Source organism: Ceratotherium simum, chromosome 3 (assembly GCF_057802395.1).
Source record: "Ceratotherium simum simum isolate JZ-2026a chromosome 3, ASM5780239v1, whole genome shotgun sequence".
NCBI lineage: Eukaryota > Metazoa > Chordata > Mammalia > Perissodactyla > Rhinocerotidae > Ceratotherium > Ceratotherium simum.
Genome location: NC_141902.1, coordinates 56,776,648 through 56,799,575, shown reverse-complemented (window position 1 = coordinate 56,799,575; position 22,928 = coordinate 56,776,648). Strand labels below are relative to the sequence as shown.

Below are 22,928 nucleotides of genomic sequence, written 5' to 3'. Positions count from 1 at the left end.
TATCTACCGCATGCCAGGTTATATTCTAGGCATTGGGGGCACAGATCACTTATCCTTAGCTTGAAGGGAGAGGTGTGGAAATGAACTTAAAGACAATCTCCCACAGCTTGGGTCCCCTCCCCAGGTCCAAGGCCAATGACCACAGAGTATATTTAAACACCTTTGGAGCCTTGATGATGTGACAGACTTTGGCACCTGTTCCAGATGATTTCAACCTAAGTCTGGGAAGATTCCTAGGGCAACTATGTGAAAAAATTATCAATTTCTTACTTCTTGTTTTTTTCTTAGAATGAGTGCTGAGTGCAAAGGACTTTGAGCACATGAAGGTAATAAGTCCGAGGTTGGCATATCTGCCTCAGTAGCCCAGTGGACAAACCCACAGGGAGAGTCTGGGGAATCTGTGTGCATGAGGGCGGTGGGTGGGTGGGCGGTGTTGGTAAGCAGCGGCACTAATGCAGTGGGGCCTCTGTCCCAGGGTTTTTGAACCATCACAGATCACTCCCTGTTGCCCAGGGCAAAGCTCATGAGCCATGCTAGGATATCAAGCAAGGCATCCATGGAGAAACAATGTCTGTGGAGGGGTTCACACTAGGGAGGATGGATCTATGGCTCCTCTAGGAAGTCAGCTGCATTCCAAGATCTCAGCCACTGTCTAATACAGGGAGAAGTGGAAGGTCTAGTGATGGGAAGCACCCTGGACCATTTCTCCTGCTTGCCTTGATCAGACCCCACCATGACGCCTTAGGCAGTGGGAAAGGGCTACAGTGGCCCCAGGCAGAGGAGGGTCCCAGCACTCTGGGCTCAGACACTTACTGAGCTGCTCCTAGGCAAAGTATAAGGGCAGTGAATAGCTCACCCTGTCAGAAAGCACTAGCTTGCTAATTTCCATCTAATGGTCATTAACAATTCCAAGAACTGAAGGTGTTTTGCAAGAAGGCAGCAAGTACTTGAAGTTTGCTTCCAACTTGTGTACTAATCAAGTTGGGTTCCAACATGTGTACTAATAGAGAAAAGTGGAAAACCACATTTCAAGGTGATTATGAAGCAAATTTTGAAAAAGTTGTGCAGAGTGGCAATGTTAGAGAAACAGTATGGCTAAGCAAGTTCAATATGCTGGAACATGCTAGAACTTCGGGGCAGTGTACTATAGGAAACATCACAAGATCTGAATCGGAGTCCTAGCTCTGCCATATGTGTGCATCTCAATTAACTTCCTTGAGCTTCAGTTTCCTCATCCCTGGATTGGGGATGATCGTATCGGCCTATCTCTTCCATAGGGGGTTGTTGTTGAATCAAATGAGACAGCATGTTGGACACACACAGTAAAGTGCAGACAAGAAAAGTTGTTATTAGAACGCTCTACTGAACATAAATGGAGTAGCTGAACAGGTTTCTCAACAAATATCACTTACTAGCTGTTATTTACTTTTAATAAATCTCTGTTTCTTCACCTATAAAATGAGGCTAAATTGAGACTGTTCTGAATTTTAAATGATGACGATGATAATAGCAAACACTTATTATGTGTCATGCATTGTTTTATGTGCTTTATTTGTAATTCAATCATCAAAATAAAACTTACAAGGTGGTACTATCATTATTCTCATTTTACAGATGAGATGAAGGGGGTGGAAAACATTTGTCATATCCCAAAGGCCACACATTAAAAAACAGACCTCAGATTTGAACCCAGTAACTGTGACTCCAGAATCCATGTTCTGAACCACTTCCCTCCTCTGCCTCATGACATGTGTATCAAGTGTGGCATACAGTAAGCGTTCCATAAACAATAACTCCTCCACTGGCTAGACTCCTCCCCCAAAAGTACAGAATTAAACAGAAGCTCATTCTCCAGCCTTTGACAAAAATGGCACAGTTTATGAGATCTAAATCAGAAATGCAAAACAGGATTCATGAATGCTCACTGTGTTTAAAGATAGAGTTAAACACCACATCTTGTTCACTGTCTCCTTGAAATCCCCAGCCGTCCTCACACAAGACACCCTCAACACTGATGATGATGGTCTGGGGACCACACTTTGAGAAGCAGGACTCATCTATATCATCCACTGTCATCTCCTCCATGAAATGGACGTCAGGGCAGCAGGCCCCAGAGCTGGCATGAGGACACCTGCCCATCTAGGGAGAAGGCAGTTCTCCAGAGCTCTTAACAATACTTACTTTTTTGGGGAAACAGACTCTTCTAACATAGTTGACTCTTCATCACCCTCTAGTCCAAATCTATCTTTACTTTGTTTCTGAGGGCAAACAAGACAAAAAAGCAAGTCAACAGGTCTTGACACAAGAACCTTTTAAGAGGAGCCACATAAGAAAAATATTGAGGTTAAACCAAAATTTCTTGTTTTGGATATTTAATAAGTCATGGGTGAACAAAAGCAATACTAACAATGAAAAAGAAATACATTATTTAGTATATAGATATATATAATGTCTTCTGTATGTATTATTGCACCATTTTGTATAGTTAAAATCAAGACACAGATATTAACATTATAGTAGAACTTAGTTATTTCAGTGGGCTAGATCTTAAAGCCTTAGGAAATCTGTTTGGCTATATACCTCTATAACATATCACCCCATTAAATTTGGTAAAAAACAAAACAAACAAAAAAAAACCATGAAAAATGCAAAGAACCCTTTCAGACACTCAACCCAGTTTCTGTAGAGGCTGGAAAGCATAATATAACCACCCAGAGAGGAAGATGCGAGGGGTTAGCTAGGCTCATTCATTAGCTAAGTGATACACTATTGCTCATTACCTGGCAGTCAATGATACAAACATGAGCTGCAGCAAAATCAGAAATTCTCCTAGATATTGAAGTCAAAGACTGCACACTTCAAGCAATCTTAATGTTAAAGATTAAATTAGTAAATCAAGTACCTCACTTAAAGGGGTTTTTTTATTTTCACATAACTACATCATCTAAACCGAGTCTTTTACTAAAGAAGTCCTGCTTTTCTATTGCATCAGTATGAAATACCTTCTTGAGGATGATGTCAATGTAGCCTGCAATCAGCTGGGATATTTGCTCTCCCTCAGTGGTTTGTACCGAATAGTAGCTTTCCTGATACTCCCCAAAATCCTGAAAGAAACAGCATTAGGAGAAATATAGCTACATTGGCAGTTTTAAAGGTGAGGAGCTCCAGTTCTGGAACAAGATGGCATAGACTCACTTTTCCCCCGCTAAATAAAACTGAACACTCTAAAATTCTTCAAGAAACAATGGCAAAAAGGCTCCAAAGGCTGGAAAGGTGGACCGGTTGGGGAGCTCAGGATGTGAGGAACCACAATTTGGTGAGTTCTTGGGTTTTATTTTAGATCCCATCACCCCCAAGGCTGGGTGCTGGAGAGGCCTGAAACTTGGAACTTCAAATAGGCAGTTCCTGAGAAGTCTGTTCTCTCTGGCCATACGAGCAGGAGAGATAAAGCCCAACAGAGACCTAGTTGGGAGCCCCAACCCAGCGCCACAGCCTAGGTTGGTGCTCACCGGCAGCTGCAGAGCAGTGAAAGCCTGGACCATCCCAGCCCCTTCTCCACAACCAGGCAAACAGGTAGTCTGAGCATTTAGCAGCAGTGGCCACAGTGAAGCCCTGTGTCTCCCTGCCCTCCACTCAGTGGCATAAAGAGACTCAGGCCCAGTGGCTTCTGTCTCCCTCAACAAAGGTCGCCCAGCAATAACAGGTGGCCTAGGGAAGTGCCTTCTTCCCTCAAAGACAGCACCAACAAAGTTTGGGCAGGAACCCCAGCAACGTCAAGAAAAAGTATCAGTCCAGAATAGCATTGCAAGGGCTCAGAAAATACATTATCATTGCAACTAAAGCCCACAAAAGTAGGCCAGAACATGACACACTAAATGTAAACATGGTGACTGTCTGCTAAAATAGAAGATATATATAAGATCAAGAGTCTCCTAATATAATAACTGAAATGTCTAGGGTATAATTGAAAATCACTATTCACGTCAAGAACCAGGACAACTACAATATGAATAAGAAAAGATAATCAACTGATGACAATACTGAGATGAATCAAATGTGGGAATTATCTGATAAGGATTTTAAAGCAGCCATCACAAAAAATGTTTCAACCATCAACTATAAATCCTTCTGAAACAAATAAAAAACAGAAAATTTCAACAAAGAAACATAAGTCATAAATAAGAACCAAACAGAAATTTTGGAACTGAAAAATGCAATAACCAAAGTAAAAAAACCTCACAGGCTAGATTAAATAGTGGTCTGGAGATGGCAGAGGAAAGAATCAGTAAACTTCAAAACAGATCAACAGATTTTAGTCAATCAGAACAATAGAAAATAGACAAGACAAAACAAAACAGCCTCAGGGATCTGTGGGACAACAGAAAAAGACCTAACATCTATATCTTCAGAGACCCAGAAGAAGAGGAGAGTGTGGGACCAAAAAAAAAAAAAGTATTTGAAACTGGCTGAAAACTTCCCCAAATTAGTGAAATACATGATCCTACAAATTCAAGAAGCTGAGCAAACCCCAAATAGAATAAATCTAAGAAATCCACACCAAGAACTTTTGAAAATTAGACACAAAGAAAAATCTTAAAAACAGCCATAGAAAAGCAACATATTATCTATAAATGAACAACAATCTGAATGACAGAAAATTTCTATTCTGAAACCACAGAGACCTGAAAGAAGTGTTATGATATTTTTCAAGTGATTAAAAAAAAAAAAAAGAACTGTTAACCTCAAATCCTGTATCTGGCAAAATTATCCTTCATGAATGAAAGGGAAATAAGAATATACTCAGATGAGGGAAAACTAGGAGAATTTGTTGCTAGCAGACCTACCTTTAAAGAATGGCTAAAGGAAGTTCTCCAAACATAGAGAAAATGGTAATAAAAGAAGGCTAAGATCTTTAAAAATGAAAGAACAATGGAATGGATAAAAATAGAAGTAAATGTAACAGGATCCTTCACCTCATGAGTTTTCGTTAATCATATTTTATGATTGAAGCAAAACTAATAACACCATGTCACATGGTGTTCAATGCATATAGAAGAAATATTTAAACAATCATACTCAAAAAGCGGGAAGTGTAAAGAGACCTAAAAGGAAGTAAGGTTTCTATACTTTACCTGAAGTGGTGCAACACTGACACCAGTAGGCTATAATTAATTTCATATGTATATGGTAATATCTAGAAAAATCAGTGATAACACTGCACAAAGAAATATGGTAAAAAACATAAATAGATCAAAATGGAACTCTAAAAAATGTTCAAGTAACCCACAGGAAGGCAAGAAAAACAGAGGAAAAAACAAACAGAGGGGATAAACAGAAAACAATTATAAAATGGTAGACTTAAGCCCTACCATATCAATAATTAGCTTAAAATATAAATGGTCTAAATACACCAATTAAAAGACAGATTGGCAGAGCAGATTTTAATAAAAAGCACAACCCAACTCTAAGATCTCTACATGAAACTCATTTCAAATATAACAATATAGCTAGGCTGAGAGCAAAAGAATGGAAGAAGATATAACATGTAAACAGTAATTTTAAAAAGCATGAGTGGCTATATCAATATAAGATAAAGCAGACTTCAGAGCAAGAAAATTTATTAGGAACAGAAGAACATAACAATAAAGCAATTTCTCCTTTAAGAACATAGAGAAATCTTAAATGTATAGGCACCAAACAAGAGAACTTCAAAATATATGAAGTAAAAACAGATAGAGATGAAAGGAGAAACAAAAAAATCCACAATTATTGTTAACTTCACTCTCAGGAATTGACAGAATTACTTAACAGAAAATTAACAAGGATATAGAAGACTGGAACACACCATCAACAGGATCTAGTTGGCATTTATAGAACATTCTTTTCAAGCACTCATGGAACATTCTCCAAGAATGATCATATCCTGGCATATAAAACCAATATCAAAATTCTAAGAGAATTGAAATCATACAGAGTATGTTCTTTGACCATAACAGAATCAAACTAAAAATCAGTAACAGAAAGATGACAGGAAAATCTCCAGACACTTGGAAATTAAATAAAGGTTAGGAATAGGAAGGAAGAAAATATTACATGTTACAAGCTTTAATCCAACTTTATACTTGAATGAAAATATTGATATTCATTCTTTTGCTTGAGGTAGTTACTGATATTTATAATTATTTATTTATTTTTTAAATAATATTTTGTTTTTAACAAAGCAGTACTTGGATCTAGTTTAAAAAGACCAATAGTATTAAAAGGTATAGAACAAAAAAAAGCTGTCCCCTGCCTGATCCATTCCCACCTTCACTTTCCATCCCCCATACAAAGGCAACCACGTTCAACCCTTTTAGCAGTTACCTTTAGTATTTCTAAGTAACATGTTTATATTGATTTCTTGATTTTTCTATTTCAGAAATTATCCACAACTTCCTACAATGGAAGATGAGGATGTAGTTCTCTAAGTATGCACACCCATTTTTTAAGGGCCATGCAGGTACAGTTGTAACTGACTACAGGAAGAAGAAGGTATGTTTTCTGAAGATTCCTTCCAACTGGCACAAGCCTATCAATCAATACACCTTTTTTTGTTGTTTTTTCCTTCTGATGCCCTATTATGAGATTTTGCCTAGATGAAAGCTGTAAGTTTTCTTCTACGGTATGCTAGGGATGTCATCAGGAACAGAGAAAACTGAGACATCCTGTGAGCGGCTCCTTCTAGTTAAGGAACTTAGACAGACTTACTTAGGGCACCAGAGAGAAGGTGGTGGCTGAAGACACCCAGCTTGCTGACATCTCCCGCACTTCTGGACCCGTTTCCCCCCACCGGCTCACACCATCTTTCCCTCTCCACGTTGTTCTCCATGGCAAGGAAACCCAATGGGCTTATATTTTCTCTCCTGCCCCACAACATCACCCAAGGCCATGTTGGTCCCCTTGTTGTCTTCTGCCAGTCCCTACCAGTGTGAAGCTCTTGGGCGAGGCTGCCCAGCGCTTGACAGTGGTGAGTGGCCACTCCTGCAGCACCTCCTTGGTCTTCTCGTCCACACGCATCACTGAGTCCTTGGTGATCCCCAGCAGGCGAGGCACCAGCTTGTTCTTGCCTTTCATCTTTTCCTGAAACGGGAGTACCAAGAGTCAGAGCCCTTCCTCTGAATACATCTAATTTTGGCAAGTAATCAATGATTTTGCAATGTTTTACTCGTGGTCAACCTACATACACTGTGTTTCAAAACAGACAGAGCTATTGGAAAACCGGGGCTTTGAGGCTAGGTGAATGACTCATTAAATTAAATGGATGGAACCTAAAACAGAGACATCAGAAGACAGGCAAGATGCAGGCATCCTAGAGAGAAGCTGTTCAGGAGGGCAGGTTGCTCCAGAAATAGAGACTGTAACAGAAAAAGGGGATAGAACTGAGAAGATTCCCAGAGAAAAAGAAGTTAAGGTGAATTCCAAATTATCCTCACTCCCAGCAGTCAACTCAGTGAATAACAAAAGAGGGTTGATGTGCAACTTAAATATGGCTATTTAAGTTTTACTACTTTAGCTATTTAGAATTAACTAAAACTCTGCCAAAGAAGACTTTTCTCAGTACAAAGAGACACAGACCCTTTTAAAAAAATCCCTGAAATGTATTTCCATTTGGATTCTCTGTTTTGGTATTTCATTTGTATATCTATTGACTCTTAAACAATCTGTTATGATTAGTTTTACTAATTTTTTAAAAAAATAGTAATCCTGCTTATTAATTATTATTCCTACCTCACACTCACGCCAAAACAAATTCAAGATGGATTAATAATTTAGGAAGAACATATAGGTGGATATTTTTCTGATTCCAGGGTGGTAAATGACTTCCTGGGTGGGAAAAACACCCAAATTAAAAACCATAAAGGAAAAGGTTAATACCTTTAACTGCAAAATATACAGACTTTGACACATCTAAAAAAAAGAGAGAGAGAGAAGCAGGAGACAAAGAAAAAAAAACCTTGTTATAAACAAAATTAAAAAGCAAATGACTGAGGAATAAATATTTACAACAAATATGATAATAAAAGACTTCATATACTGTATATGTGAAAGGTTATCATAAACCAACAAAAATAGCAAAGAAAGTGAACAGAAAATGTGCTTAAAATAAAATACATAAGCAATTAGATAAATTTTTGTTTATACAAAATAGCAGAGTTGTTTTTTTTTTTAATTAATAATCAGAATTGAAGAAGGTATGAAGGGGGACCACTACTGACAGCTGTTTAAAATGGCAAAGCTTTTATGGAAGAAAATGTGTTGATCCAAAGCTTCAAAATGTTCCTAATTTTGACACAACTTGCTTTTAGAAACCTATTAAAACAAAAGTTATAAATTTATGTAAGATTATGCTACAAGGCAGCTCAATTAGAGATTATCATAGTGAAAAACTAGAAACAACCAAAATTTTCAAGAACAGAGGATTTGATAAATAAATTATGGTGTATCAAAATAATAGACTGCAACTATTAAAAATAATATTATAGGAAAACATTTGCATTCATGGAAATAAATTATTCACAATATATAAATAAAAAATAAAAGCTTGTACAGCATGATCCCACATGAAATACAATTTTAAATATATATATATATATACACACACACACACACATACATACATACATATATATTTTTTTTGGTGAGGAAGATTGGCCCTGGGCTAACATCTGTGCCAATCTTGCTCTATTTTTATATATGGGATGCTGCCACAGCACAGTTTCATGAGCCGTGCGTAGGTCTGCGCCAGGGATCTTAACCTGTGAACCCTGGTCCGCCAAAGCGGAGCACGCGAACTTAACCACTATGCTACCAGGCCAGCCCCTAAAAATAATTTTTTAATTAAAAAATTTTAAATAAGAAAAATCTCAAATAAACAATCTAACAGTGCACCTAAAGGAACTGGAAAAAGAAGAACAAACAAAGCCCCAAATCAGCAGAAGAAGGAAATAATAAAAATCGGAGCAGAAATAAATGAAATACAGACTAAAAAAAAATAGAAAAAAATTAATAAAACCAAGAGCTGATTCTTTGAAAAGATAAACAAAATTTATAAACCTTTAGCTAGACTCACTAAGAAAAAAAGAAAGAAGGCTCAAATAAGTAAAATCAGAAATGAAAGAGGAGAAATTACAACAGACACCTCAGAAATACAAAAGATTTTAAGAGAATACTATGAAGAGCTATATGCCAACAAATTGGATAATCTAGAAGAAATAGATAAATTCTTAGAATCATACAACCTTCCAAAACTGAATCAAGAAGAGAGAGAGAATTTGAATAGACCAATCACCAGTAAAGGAGTCCAAACAGTAATCAAAAACCTCCCCCAAAATAAAAGTCCAGGACAGATGGCTTCCCTGGTGAATTCTACCAAACATTCAAAGAAGACTGACTACCCATCCTTCACAAACTCTTCCAAAAAACTGAAGAGGAGGGGAAGCTCCCTAACTCAACGTACAAAGCCAACATTACCCTGATACCAAAACCAGACTAGGACAACACAAAAAAAGAAAATTACAGGCCAATATCACTGATGAACTTCGATGCAAAAATCCTCAACAAAATACTAGCAAATCGCATACAACAATACATTAAAAAGATTATACACCACGATCAGGTGGGATTTATTCCAGGGATGCAGGGATGGTTCAACATCTGCAAATCAATCAATGTGATACCCCACATTAATAAAATGAAGAATAAAAATCACATGATCATCTCAATAGATGCAGAGAAAGCATTTGACAAGATACAGCATCCATTTATGATAAAAATTCTGAATAAAATGGGTATAGAAGGAAAGTACCTCAACATAATAAAGGCCATATATGACAAACCCACAGCTAATATCATCCTCAATGGTGAACAACTGAAAGCTATCCCTCTAAGAATAGGAACCAGACAAGGATGCCCACTCTCACCACTCCTATTTAACACAGTATTGGAAGTCCTAGCCAGAGCAATCAGGCAAGAAAAAGAAATAACAGGGATCCAAATTGGAAAGGAAGAAGTGAAACTGTCACTATTTGCAGATGACATGATTTTATATATAGAAAATCCTAAAGAATCCACCAAAAAACTTTTAAAAGTAATAAACAAATACAGTAAAGTTGCAGGATACAAAATCAACATACAAAAATCAGTTGCATTTCTATACATTAACAACAAAGCAGGAGAGAGAGAAATTAAGAAAACAATCTCATTTACAATTGCAACAAAAAGAATAAAATACCTAGGAATAAACTTAACCAAAGAGGTGAAAGAGCTGTACACTGAAAACTATAAAACATTGCTGCAAGTAATTGAAGAAGACACAAAGAAATGGAAAGATATTCCGTGTTCTTGGATTGGAAGAATTAACATAGTTAAGATATCCATGCTTCCTACAGCAATCTATAGATTCAATGCAATCCCTATCAAAGTTCCAATGCCATTCTTCACAGAAATAGAACAAAGAATCCTAAAATTTATACAGAACAACAAAAGACCCCGAATAGCCAAAGGAATCCTGAGAAAAAAGAACAAAGCTAGAGGTACCACATTCCCTGATTTCAAAATATACTACAAAGCTACAGTAACCCAAATAGCATGGTACTGGCACAAAAACAGACAAACAATTCAATGGAATCGAGAGCCCAGAAATAAACCCACACATCTATGGACAGCTAATTTTCAACAAAGGAGCCAAGAACATACAATGGAGAAAGGAAAGTCTCTTCAACAAATGGTGTTGCGAAAACTGGACAGCCACATGCAAAAAAATGAAAATAGACCATTATCTTATACCATACACAAAAATTGTCTCAAAATGGCTTAAAGACTTGAATCTAAGACCTGAAACCATGAAACTTCTAGAATAAAACACAAAAACTTTGACATCGGTTTTAGCAACATATTTGCAAGGACCACGTCTGACTGGGCAAGAGAAACAATAGAAAAAATAAATGAATGGGACTACATCAAACTAAAAAGCCTCTGCACAGCAAAGGAAACCATCAACAAAACGAAAGGACAGCCTAACAATTGGGAGAAGATATTTGCAAACCATATATCTGATAAGGGGTTAATCTGCAAAATATATAAAGAACACATACATCTCAAAAACAAAAAAACTAACAACCCAATTAAAAAACGGACAAAAGATCCGAACAGACATTTCTCCAAAGAAGATATACAGATGGCCAATGGGCACATGAAAAGATGTCCAACATCATTAACTATCAGGGAAATGCAAATCAAAACCACAATGAGATATCACCTCATATCCATCAGAATGGGTATAATTAACAAGACAGGAAACAAGTGTTGGAGCGGATGTGGAGAGAAGGGAACTCTCATACACTGCTGGTGGGAGTGCAAACTGGTGCAGCCACTATGGAAAACACTATAGAGATTCCTCAAAAAATTAAGGATAGAACTACCCTACAATCCAGTTATTCCACTGCTGGGTATTTATCCAAAGAACATGAAAACACCAATGCATAAAGATACATGCACCCCTGTGTTCATTGCAGTGTTATTCACAATAGCCAAGACTTGGAAGCAATCTAAGTGCCCATCAAGGGATGAATGGATGATGAAGATGTGGCATATATACACAATGGAATACTACTCAGCCATAAGACACGATGAAATCCAGCCATTTCTGACAACAGGAATGGACACTGAGGGTATTATGCTAAGTGAAATAAGTCAGAGGGAGAAGGTCAAATACCATATGATCTCGCTCATAAGTAGAAGATAAAAACAACAACAAACAAACACATAGAGAGTAGACTGATGGTTACCAGAGGGGAAGGGGGGAGGGAGGAGGTTAAAGGGGATGATTAGGCACATGTGTGCGGTGATGGATTGTAATTAGTGTTTGGGTGGTCAACATGATGTAATCTCTGCAGAAATAGAAGTATAATGATGTACACCTGAAAATTATACAATGTTATAAACCAGTGTTACCGAAATAACAAAAATTAAAAAAAAATTTTTTAAATAAAATTTCACTACATGAAAAAATGGTGGCAATGATTATCTCAAGTGATTTGTATTATTTTCTTGTGTTTTTCCTTATTCCCAAAATTTCACTTAATGCAGACGTATTTCTATTCTTGCCAAGAAAAAAATGCTTTGCAAATAATACTTGGTGAAACCTACCAATACCTAAATCACTATTGTAAGAGGAATACACATACAAATTTGCACAAATCAAGTATGTATGTATATGTGGGTGTGTGTACAAAGGGATTTAAAAACAGAGGCAGGAGTATGCTAGATATTTAAATATTATTTATGCATTTTCAGAACATCCCTCAAAAGTTGGTATCATCACCACCACCCCCATTTTGTAAATGAAGGGACCAGCAACTCGCTCCTGACAGACAGCAGTGAGTGGTAAAGCCACTATTCGAACATAAATTTGATTAGGTCAAAAATATTTGACTTCAAAAGCACAGACTGTCTACTACAGTGTACTTCTGGTGGAAGCAGAGAAAAAGCAAAAATACCCCTGCAGCCCCTGAGGGCCTTTCATAACCGTGAGAAGGTGAGGGTCACAGCTCAGCTCCAGCGTCCTCCCAGGAGGCAGAGATAACCGCATTAGCACTCAGTGTGGGTGTCTAAGGAGGGGAATATGGCACTGTAAGAACCTCCCAGTCCATAAACAACACTGAGGAGACTCAGATTCTTGGAACAAGAGGCTGGTTCCACAAGAGGTAAAATCAGTGCAGGGTAGACGATGCCAGTTAGTCTAATTCGGCTTCAGGAGCCACACAGATATTTAGGTGGAGAGGCTCTAGGCAGCTAATTTAGTTACACAGGGCTGACACCCACTCAGCTGCTGGGACCAGAACAGGGATCAGAAATAAAATATGGTTTGCAGCTGCTGCCTTCATCCTTTCCCATCTGCACCTCCTCAGTGAGGGGCTTTGTGGCGAGGGAACACAGGATTGTGACGGATTGCCCTGACTCTTGTCGAGATCATTCTGGCCCAGGAGAGGAAGCCACAGTGAACAAGCAAACGACTTGCAGCAGGCATTCCATCAGGTCACAACTGGGGGAAACAGACATAAGGAACCCAGAAAATGCTGAAACTCAGCAGCAGAGACCACCATCAAGGCATAAAATTATTTCGGCACCTACCCACAAAACACAAAGCAGCTGGAGAAAGTTAAAAGAGCAAACGGCTTAGCTCTGTGCTAGCCATGTAGGGTCTTCCCTACCTGCCTTAGACCCTCAGTGGCTGAGTGCACATGTTAGGAGAGGGTCTCGAGGTAATAAAACTCCCTCTTCCTCCATTTATCTCTCATCTCAGTCCACACCACATCTCTCCTTTCCAACCTTCAACTACATAGATCAGCATCATTTTTATCTGCAGGAGAAAAAAGCAGGCTGGGCAGCCTCCAGTGAAGACCTGTCTCGCTCATGCACACACGCACGCAGACACTGTATCTGCGATTTTGCCAGCTACACAGAAACTTCTCTCTCGAGGTGGTCCTCATTAGATTGGTTTTGTTTAGAAGATGTCTCTAGCTTGCAAGATTTAGAGGCAGGAGAATGTGTGCATTCCACCTAGGAGAGGCAGGGATCCATTAATAAGCCCTGTCCCTCCTCTTTCAAGCACATCTCAACCATGACTGCGGGTTGAGCCCTGGCGGCTGGCTGTGATCAAGCCTTCTCTGCCTCAGGCTCTTACAGGTGTGGAGATCGGCTGATTCTTACATCACCTGTGCCTTCTATCTGAGATGCAGAATTGGGTAGAGGGATGTAAGTGGGCTGAGCTTTTGGCATGCTTTGGCTGTAGGTCCCCGACTTGAACATGGCCTAAGCCCACGATCCAGCTGTGCTCACCAGAGTTCTATGTTGGCTTGGTGCCAAAGTGCTGGCTCCTGTGCTTGGCTGTGTCATCATTCACTTCTTTCTTTTAGTGGCATGGCAAAAAGGGATGGCTGCTCAACAGCAAAACTGGATGTAAAGACTCAGTTTATCAGCCGTTTCTCTCTCCAAAAACAATTGGCAATCCATTTTGATTTAACTCGTGATTCTGAGATGCTCTGAATGCCCTCTGTTATCCTTTTACAGCTCAGGAGAGAAGAGGATCAGTTCCACAGGTATCCCACCTCACGGCTGTGGTTATGACTGCAGAGTAAGTTCATAGGCAAATTTAGAAGACAGAAGATTTACACAATGATTTTTCTGGCATGAAATAAGATCCTTTGCAGTTCATGGGAAATGCCTTACCATTGCTTATGGGGTTTTGATTAGCATATCAAGATAAAATTTTTTAAAAAGTCAATGAAAGAAGAAGACTGTAGACATTTATAACTCTCATTTATTGAGATCGTATAGGGGACAGTTCCCTTTTCTATATTATCTCATTTAAACCTTATAAAAAGTCACAATTTTATAGGTGAGCAAACTGAGGCTTAGAAATGGAAGGTAAAGTAACTTTTCTAAGGTCAAACTAAGTGGCAAAGCCAGAATTCAAACCCAGGTCTTTCTTTTCAAAGCATATGTTCTTAGCCACTGATGATAATGCCACATAATGCTGTTCCCTGTGGACTCATCATACAGCCTCCAGACATTCTCTATATCAGGGTCAGCAAGCTACGGCTGATGCTAAACTCAGCTTTTTGCCTGTGTTTTTATGGCCTGAGAGCTAAGAGTCAATTATCTACTTTTTTTGGTGAGGAAGATTGGTCCTGAGCTAACATCTGTGCCAATCCTCCTCTATTTTGTATGTGGGACACTGCCACAGCATGGCTTGATGAGTGGTGTGTAGGTTCGCACCTGGGATGTGAATCCACAAAGCTCGGGCTACCGAAGTGGAGCCAGCGAACTTAACCACTACGTCACCAGGCTGGCCCGCAAATTATCCATTTTTAAATGGTTGAAAAAAATCAAAAGAGGAATAATACTTCACGACATATGAAAATTATATGAAATTTTCAGAGTCCATAATTAAAGAAATTCAGAGTCCATAAATAAAGCTTTACAGGAACATAACCATGCTTATTCATGTACATATTGCCTACAGCTGCTTTCAAGCTACGAGGGCAGAGATGAGTAGTATGGCTAGCAAAGCCTAAGATATTGACGATCTGGCCCTTTACTGAGAAAGTGTGCCAACCCCTGGCTCTACATCATGGAGGCTAAAAGCCAATTAAAAGTTGGACGACCCAAGGGCCAGGGATTAGGGAGATGTGGGAAGGGTTAAGGGGCTGGGATAATCTAAAATTTATCAAATATCCTTACTTACATTATGTTTAAGTCCTTGATGCATTTGTTTGCATACATTAGCTCACTTAATCTTCATTAGAGCTCTGTAAGGAATGATCCTTCCCACTTGTCAGATGAAGAAACTGAGGTTTAGGGAGGTTAGGGATGTCTCTCAAAGCCATAGGAGTTTCTGCTATTTCTCACACAGGTGTATATTGGCATACTGGATTCTAGGCTAATCTTCCTGATTCCAGCACCCAAGAACCTTCTATTTAACAGGATAAAGTATAATGCTCTGAATATTAGGACAAAAGGTTCATAGACATAGAAGAAAATATGATGGAAGCACCTACAAACACATCAAACTAGTTCTCTCAGAATATCTCTGACTAATTTCAAGGCCATGCTGTACGATTAAGTGTGCTCAATATCAATATTTAAATGTCTCAAATTATAATTTCATTGACTTATTTAACTTAGAATTTCTAATAGTCCATATAAGTAGTAAATGAGAAACTAGAATCACTCACTTTTAACTTACTTCCTAAATTATGCCAATAAACCTCCTTTATAATTTAACAGTATACTCAGGTTGGGGGTCTAGAGAAATCTGTTATTTATGCCTTTGAAAAAACTTACTAGGGGCTGCCTGGTGGCATACCTGTTAAGTGCACGTGCTCCGCTTTGGCGGCCCAGGGTTCGCAGGCTCAGATGCCGGGCGTGCACCGGCGTGCTGCTTGTCAGGCCATGCTGTGGCGGCGGCCCATTTAAAGTAGACGGAAGATGGGCACAGATGTTAGCCCAGGGCCAGTCTTCCTCAAGGGAAAAAGGGGAGGACTGTCATCGGATGTTAGCTCAGGGCTAGTCCTCCTCACAAAAAATAAATAAATAAAAAGAAAAAAGAAAAAAACTTACTATCCCTTAGCCACACAATTTTTTGTGTGTTCTCTTCTGCATATGATCTGTTTATTATGTATTCTAAACGGTTGTGCTTATTAACACACACACGGGTTATTTCATACTGTTCACATATGTCTTGTAACTTTACTGAATTGTCTAAAAATTAATGTAACTGCATATATTGTTAGAACATGTACAGGGATCTGTCGGCTGAAGACTACAAATTGTTAATGAAAGGAATCAAAGAGGATCTAATACCATGTTCATGGACTGAAAAATGCAACAAAGTACAGTTATCAATTCTTCCCAAATTGATCTATAAATTTAACGCAATTCCTATCAAAATCCCAGCAAAGTTTTTTGTAAATACAGACAAGCTTATCCTAAAATGTCTATGAAAAGGAAAAGGACCTACAATGGCTAAAATGATTTTGAAAAAGAAGGAAAAAGAGAAACACTCAACTTGATTTTAAGGCTTCCTATATATAGCTAAAGCGATCAAGATATTCTGATACTAGTGGAGAAACAGACACACAGATCAATGGAACGGAGCAGAGAACCCAGAAAGAGAGCCACAGAAATGCGTTCAAATGAATTCTGATAACGATACAAAAGCAGTCCAATGGAGGAAAGACAGCTCTTTCAACAAACAGTGGTGGGCAACTCGACATCCATAGGCCAAAAAAACCCTCGACCTAAACCTCACGTCTTATACAAAACTAACTCAAATGGATCATACACCTTTCAATGTGCAACTATAAAACATTTAGAAGAAAACATAGGAGAAAATCTTCAGAGCCTAGAGTTACACCAGAGCTGTGAGCTACGTTCTTAGACATAACACCTAAAGCAACATCATACAAGGAAAAAGTGATAAAATACCCTTCATCAAAATTAAGAACATTTGCTCTGTGAAAGACCTTGTTATGAGGAAGAAAAGATAAGCTATGGACTAAGAGAAAATATTTGCAAACCACATCTAACAAAGGACTTGAATCTACAATACATAAAGAACTCTCAAAACAGTTAAAAAAAAAAAAAAAAAAAAAGATCTAATTAGAAAATTGGCAAAAAAGATGAACAGACATTTCACTGAAGAGGATATACAGATGGCAAATAAGCACATGAAAGATGTTCGAAATCATTAGCCATTAGGGAAATGCAAATTAAAATCACAATAAGATATCATTAAACACCTACCAGAAAGGCTAAAATAAAAAAAAACAACGATAATACCAAATTCTGGAGAGGATCAAAAGAAACCGGGTTAATCATACATAACTGGTAAGAATGTAAAATGGTACAGTCATTCTGGAAAACAGTTTGGGAGTTTGTTGTAGTGCTAAACATGTTCTTACCATATGGTCCAGCAAATGCACTCTTGGGCACTTATTTCAAAGAAATGAACACTTACATTCACACAAAAACTTATACATGAATGTTCATAGCAGCTTTATTCATAACAGGCAAAGACTGGAGACAACCCAAATGTCCCTCAGTGATGAATAACTAAACAAACTACGGAACATCCATGCCATGGAATACTATTCAGCAATAAAAATGATGGACTATTGATATATGTGACAACTTGGATGGATCTCAAGGGAATTATGCTAAATGAAAAAAATTTCAAAAGGTTATATATTGTTTGATTCCATGTATATAGCATTCTTGAAGTAACAAAACTGAGATGGACAACAGATTAGTGGTTGCCAGGGTTTAAGGACCAGGGTATGAGAGTCAGGGGTGGGGAGGAGCAGGAAGGGGCGGGAGGCGTATATGGCCATAAAAGGGTAGCACAGGGGTTCTTTGTGGTGATGAAATAGAGTTCTACATCTTAACTATGGTGGGGGCTACGTGAATCTACACAAGTCATAAAGCTGCATGAACTAAACACATACACAAATGAGTACATATAGAACATGAAATCTGAGTAAGGTCTGTGAATTGCACCAATGTTAATTTTCTGGTTGTGATACTGTACTATAGTTACCACCGGGAGAAACTTGATGAAAGGTACAGGAGACCTCTCTGCATTATTTTTTTAACATCTTTATTGAGATATAATTCACATAATCATATAATTTACCCATTTAAAGTATACATTCAATGGATTTTGATATATTTACAGATATGGGCAACTATCACCACAGTCAATTTTAAAGCATTTTCATCACCTCAAAAAGAAATCCTGTACCTTTACCTATCATTCTCCTACCCCCCACCACCCCACCCCTCTTCAGCAACCACTAATCTACTTTCTGTCTCTATAGATTTGTGTATTCTGGACATTTCCTATCAATGGAATCATACAATATGTAGACTTTTGTGACAGGCTTCTTTCACCTAGCCTAATATTTCCAAAGTTCATCTGTGCTATAACACGTAGCAGTACCCTTCATTTCTTTTTATGGCCAAATAATATTGCACTGTATGGATACAGCACATTTTGTTCATCCATTCACCAGCTGATGGACATTTGGGTTGTTTCCACCTTTTGTCTAAACGCTGTTATACACATTCATGTACAAGTTTTTCTGCGGACATATGCTTTGAATTCTCTTCTGCATATATCCCTGGGAGTGGAATTGCTGGGTCACATGGTATCTCTATGTTTAATTGTTTGAGGAACCACCAGACTGTTTTCTAAAGGGGCTGCACCATTTTCCATTCCCACCAGCATGTATGAGGGCTCCAATTTCTCTACATTCTCACCCACACTTGTTATTATCTGACTTTTTGATTCTCTGTATTATTTTTACAACTTCCTGTGAATCTATGATTACTTCAAAGTAAATAGTTAAAAAATGATTCTGTATGTATTGTTATAAGACAAATAATCACAGCAAAAAGGAATAAGAATTTTGTTCATTTCCTCAAGTTATGGTTTTTTTTTGTTTTTTGTTTTTTTTTTTTTGCTGAGGATGATTAGCCCTGAGCTAACATCTGTTCCAATGTTCCTCTACTTTATATGTGGGTCGCTGCTACAGCGTGGCTGAGGAGTGGTGTAGGGCTGCACCCGGGATCCAAACCTGTGAACCTGGGTCGCTGAAGTGGAACACGCCAAACTTTAACCACTACGCCATGGGGCTGGCCCCATGAAGTCATGCTTTTTAAAAACATTTTTACATCTTCTCCAGAACTTCCAAAATGATATTAAAGAGTAATGAGATGTTAAAGAGTAACTTGTTCTGATCTCAATTTTTATAGATGTCTCTCTAGCATTTCTCTATTAGTAGGATACTGATAATAGGTTTGAAACACTATCAGGTTGAGGAAGTACACGTATATTCCAGCGTTTTAAAGAAATTTTTATAAGGAGTAGGTGCTGAATTTTATCAAACATCTCAGTGGCTTTGTATAAAATGATCATATTATGCCATCTTTTCTTTTCCAGCTTTATTGAGATGTAATTGACATAACAATGTGTAAGTTTAAGGTGTACAATGTGATGATCTGATAGACATAATATATTGAGAAATGATTACCACATTAAAGTTAGATAACACATCCTTCACCTCACATAATTACCATTTTTTTTGTTGCTATGATAAGAACATTTAAGATCTACTCTCTTAGCAACTTTCAAGTATGTAATACAATATTGTTAACTATAGTCACCACGCTGTACATTATATCTCCAGAACTTACTTCTCTTATAATTTCAAGTTTACACTCTTTGACCAACATCTCTTCGTTTTCCCCACCCCATCCCCTGGCAACCACCAATCTACTCTGCTTCTATGAGTTTGGTTTTTTAAAATTCCACATAAGTCAGATCATAGAGTATTTGTCTTTCTCTGTCTTATTTCCCTTACCATAATGCCCTCAAGGTCCACCCATGTTGTCACAAATGACAGGAATGTCTTCTTTTTTATAGCTGAATAATATTCTACTATATATATATCTCTCTCACATTTTTTAAATCTATTCATCTGTCGATGGACACACAGATTGTTTTCATATCTTGGCTATTGTAAATAATGCTGCAATGAACATGACAGTACAGATATCTCTTCAAGAACGTGATTTCATTTCCTTCAGATATATATCCAGAAAGTGGGATTGTTGGATCATGTTATAGTTCTCTTTTTAATTTTTTGAGGAACTTCTACATTGTTTTACTTAGTGGCTGTACCAATTTACATTTCTACCAACAGTGAACAAGGGTTCCCTTTTCTCCACATCCTCACCAGCATTTGTTATCTTGTCTTTTTGATAATAGGCATTAACAGGTATGAGGTGGTATCTCATTGTGGTTTTGATTTGCATTTCCCTAATGTTTAGTGATGTTGAGCACCTTTTCATGTATCTGTTGGCCATGTGAATATCCTCTTTGGAATAATGTCTACTCATGTCCTTTGCCTATTTTTAATTGGATTATTTTTTTTTTTGCTATTGAGTTGTAAGAGTTGCTTACATATTTTGGATATTAACCCCTACCAGATATATGGTTTGCAAATATTTTCTCCAATTCTGTAGGCTGCCTTTTCTTTTTATTGATTGTTTCTTTTGATGTGCACAAGCTTAAGTTTGATGTAGTCCCACTTATTTTTTTGCTGCTTGCGCTTTTGATGTCATATCCAAAAAATCATTGTCAAGACCCATGTCAATGAGCTTACTGCCTATTTCCTTCTAGGAGTTTTATGGTTTTAGGTCTTACGTTTAAGTCCTTAACACATTTTGAGTTAATTTTTGTGAGTGGTGTAAGATAGGTGTCCAGTTTCGTTCTTTTGCATGTGAAAATCCAGTTTTCCCAACATCATTTATTGAAGAGACTATCCCTTCCCCCTTGAATATTCTTGGCTCCTTTGTCAAATATTAGTTAACCGCATATGTGTGGGTTTATTTCTGGGCTGTCAATTCTGTTCCATTGGCCCTATCTGTCTGTTTTTATGCCAATAGCATATTGTTTTGATTAGCTTTATAGCATACTTTGAAATCAGTAAGTTTGATGCCTCCAGTTTTATTGTTTCTCAAGATTGCTCTGGCTGTTTGGGGTCTTTTGTGGTTCAATACATTTTTAGAATTCTTTGTTCTATTTCTGTGAAAAATGTGATTGGACTCTTGATAGGGATTACATTGAATCTGTAGATTGCTTTGAGTACTATGGACATTTTAATAATATTAACTCTTCCAATCCATGAACATGGGATATCTTTCCATTTATTTGTGTCTTCTTCAATTTCTTTCATCAGTATCTTAAAATTTTCAGTGTATAGATCTTTTACTTCCTTGGCTAAATTTATTCCTAAGTATTTTATTGTTTTTGATGCTATTTTAAATGGGCTTATTTCTGTTTTTCTTTTCCAGATAGTTCATTGTATATGATGTCATCTTATTTGATCTGTTGATCTGATTTACTAGGTTCATTAATTCATAATATTGCATTATCACTGAATTATCAGTTGTACTACTTTTAAAATAGGGCAAACTATGGCCAACTCTATTGATCAAAATCAATGTTAAAACAAAACGTATACTAAACAGGACCAGTGAGCAAAAAATTAAAGTGGGCAATGTGCTTACTTTTATAAAGTGACAAAAATTAAAACTAATAAAAACCACAATTTGAATATCTAATATGTATATGAAAGTTGTCAGTGCTGCCTACCTCTGTGACCCTGGCAAAGAGATATCATTTTTTTTTTTTTTGGTGAGGAAGATCAGCCCTGAGCTAACATCCAATGCCAAGCCTCCTCTTTTTTGCTGAGGAAGATTGCCCTGGGCTAACATCCATACCCATCTTGCTCTACTTTATATGGGATGCCGCCACAGCATGGCTTAACAAGTGGTGCGGCGGTGCACGCCTGGGATCCGAACCTGTGAACCCCCGGCCGCTGAAGCAGAGCACGCACTTTGCTGCGCCACCAGGCTGGCCCCAAAGAGATATAATTTTTAAAAAAATAAAAAGAGAACAAAGGAAGGTAAGAAGGAAGGGGAGGGGAGAGGAGCAAGGAAGAAAATTTCCACCATTTTCTTATTTTGCCTTAAATACTTTTGTAAAAGAAAAGTTTTCATTTGATCAAATCTGCAAGACCTTGCAATAACCAGAACATCTGTGCTCTTCCTCTAATTATCCTACTAGCTATGGACAGATTTTTCTCAGGCCCTAAATTATCTTTGGAGAACCAATTTCTCTTTTCTGGAACTTGCTGTTCAATTTCTCTTCCTGATTACATGTAGTTTGCTGTGTGCTATGTATTTTCCCCAAGTGACTGACCTTTATGCATGTCACTGAAACTGACTCTGTGTTAAGTCTGATGATATTAATGGAAAACAATTCGAACGTGAGATGAATTTCATACATGAAGAACTACAGAAAAACTCAAGAAAACATGGAAACTGATGTCACTATCATCGGACATGCTGGAAATTTGTTTCATCTTTGTCCCTATGAGGTGTTGGAACTCATTTGCCACCTCTTGCTCTTCAGAATAATAAATGAAAAACAGCTTTTTCTTCTAAAACAAGCAGATCTCACCATGTGCTCATGGTGGGGATGGGGGAGCTGGGATGATGAAAGCAGGTGACTACACCTCCAATGGGGTCACCCTAGCTAAGACAGCATAGCCCAGTGGTTGGGAACATGGATGTTGAAGTCAAAGAGACCTAAATTCAAGTCCTGCCTCTTTCAGTTACTAGCCTTATGGCCCTAGCTGAGTCATTTAATCTCTCTGGGTCTCTTTTCTCATTTATCAAAAGAAGATAATAGTAGTGGTTCTGCCATTGGGTTGCTGATAGATTTGAAGAAGATATGCCTGGCATATAATTGTTTGTTA

The 22,928-nt window shown here is 37.9% G+C and overlaps 1 protein-coding gene across 6 annotated transcripts in view; it reads right to left on the bottom strand.

The window, feature by feature from the left end:
• Window positions 1-22,928, bottom strand: part of TLN2 (talin 2) — a 425,009-nt gene that overhangs the window by 149,086 nt on the left and 252,995 nt on the right. For 5 of the 6 annotated variants that reach the window (XM_087428086.1, XM_087428077.1, XM_087428092.1 and 2 more), the window contains 3 exons: window positions 6,964-7,119; window positions 3,003-3,104; window positions 2,182-2,258 (listed from right to left, as the gene is read on the bottom strand). In XM_087428086.1, coding sequence (XP_087284212.1) covers window positions 2,182-2,258; window positions 3,003-3,104; window positions 6,964-7,119 — 335 coding nt within the window. Of the gene's footprint in view, window positions 1-2,181; window positions 2,259-3,002; window positions 3,105-6,963; window positions 7,120-13,878; window positions 14,152-22,928 lie in introns of those variants that run through there. The other variant, XM_087428101.1, reaches the window with a different exon arrangement.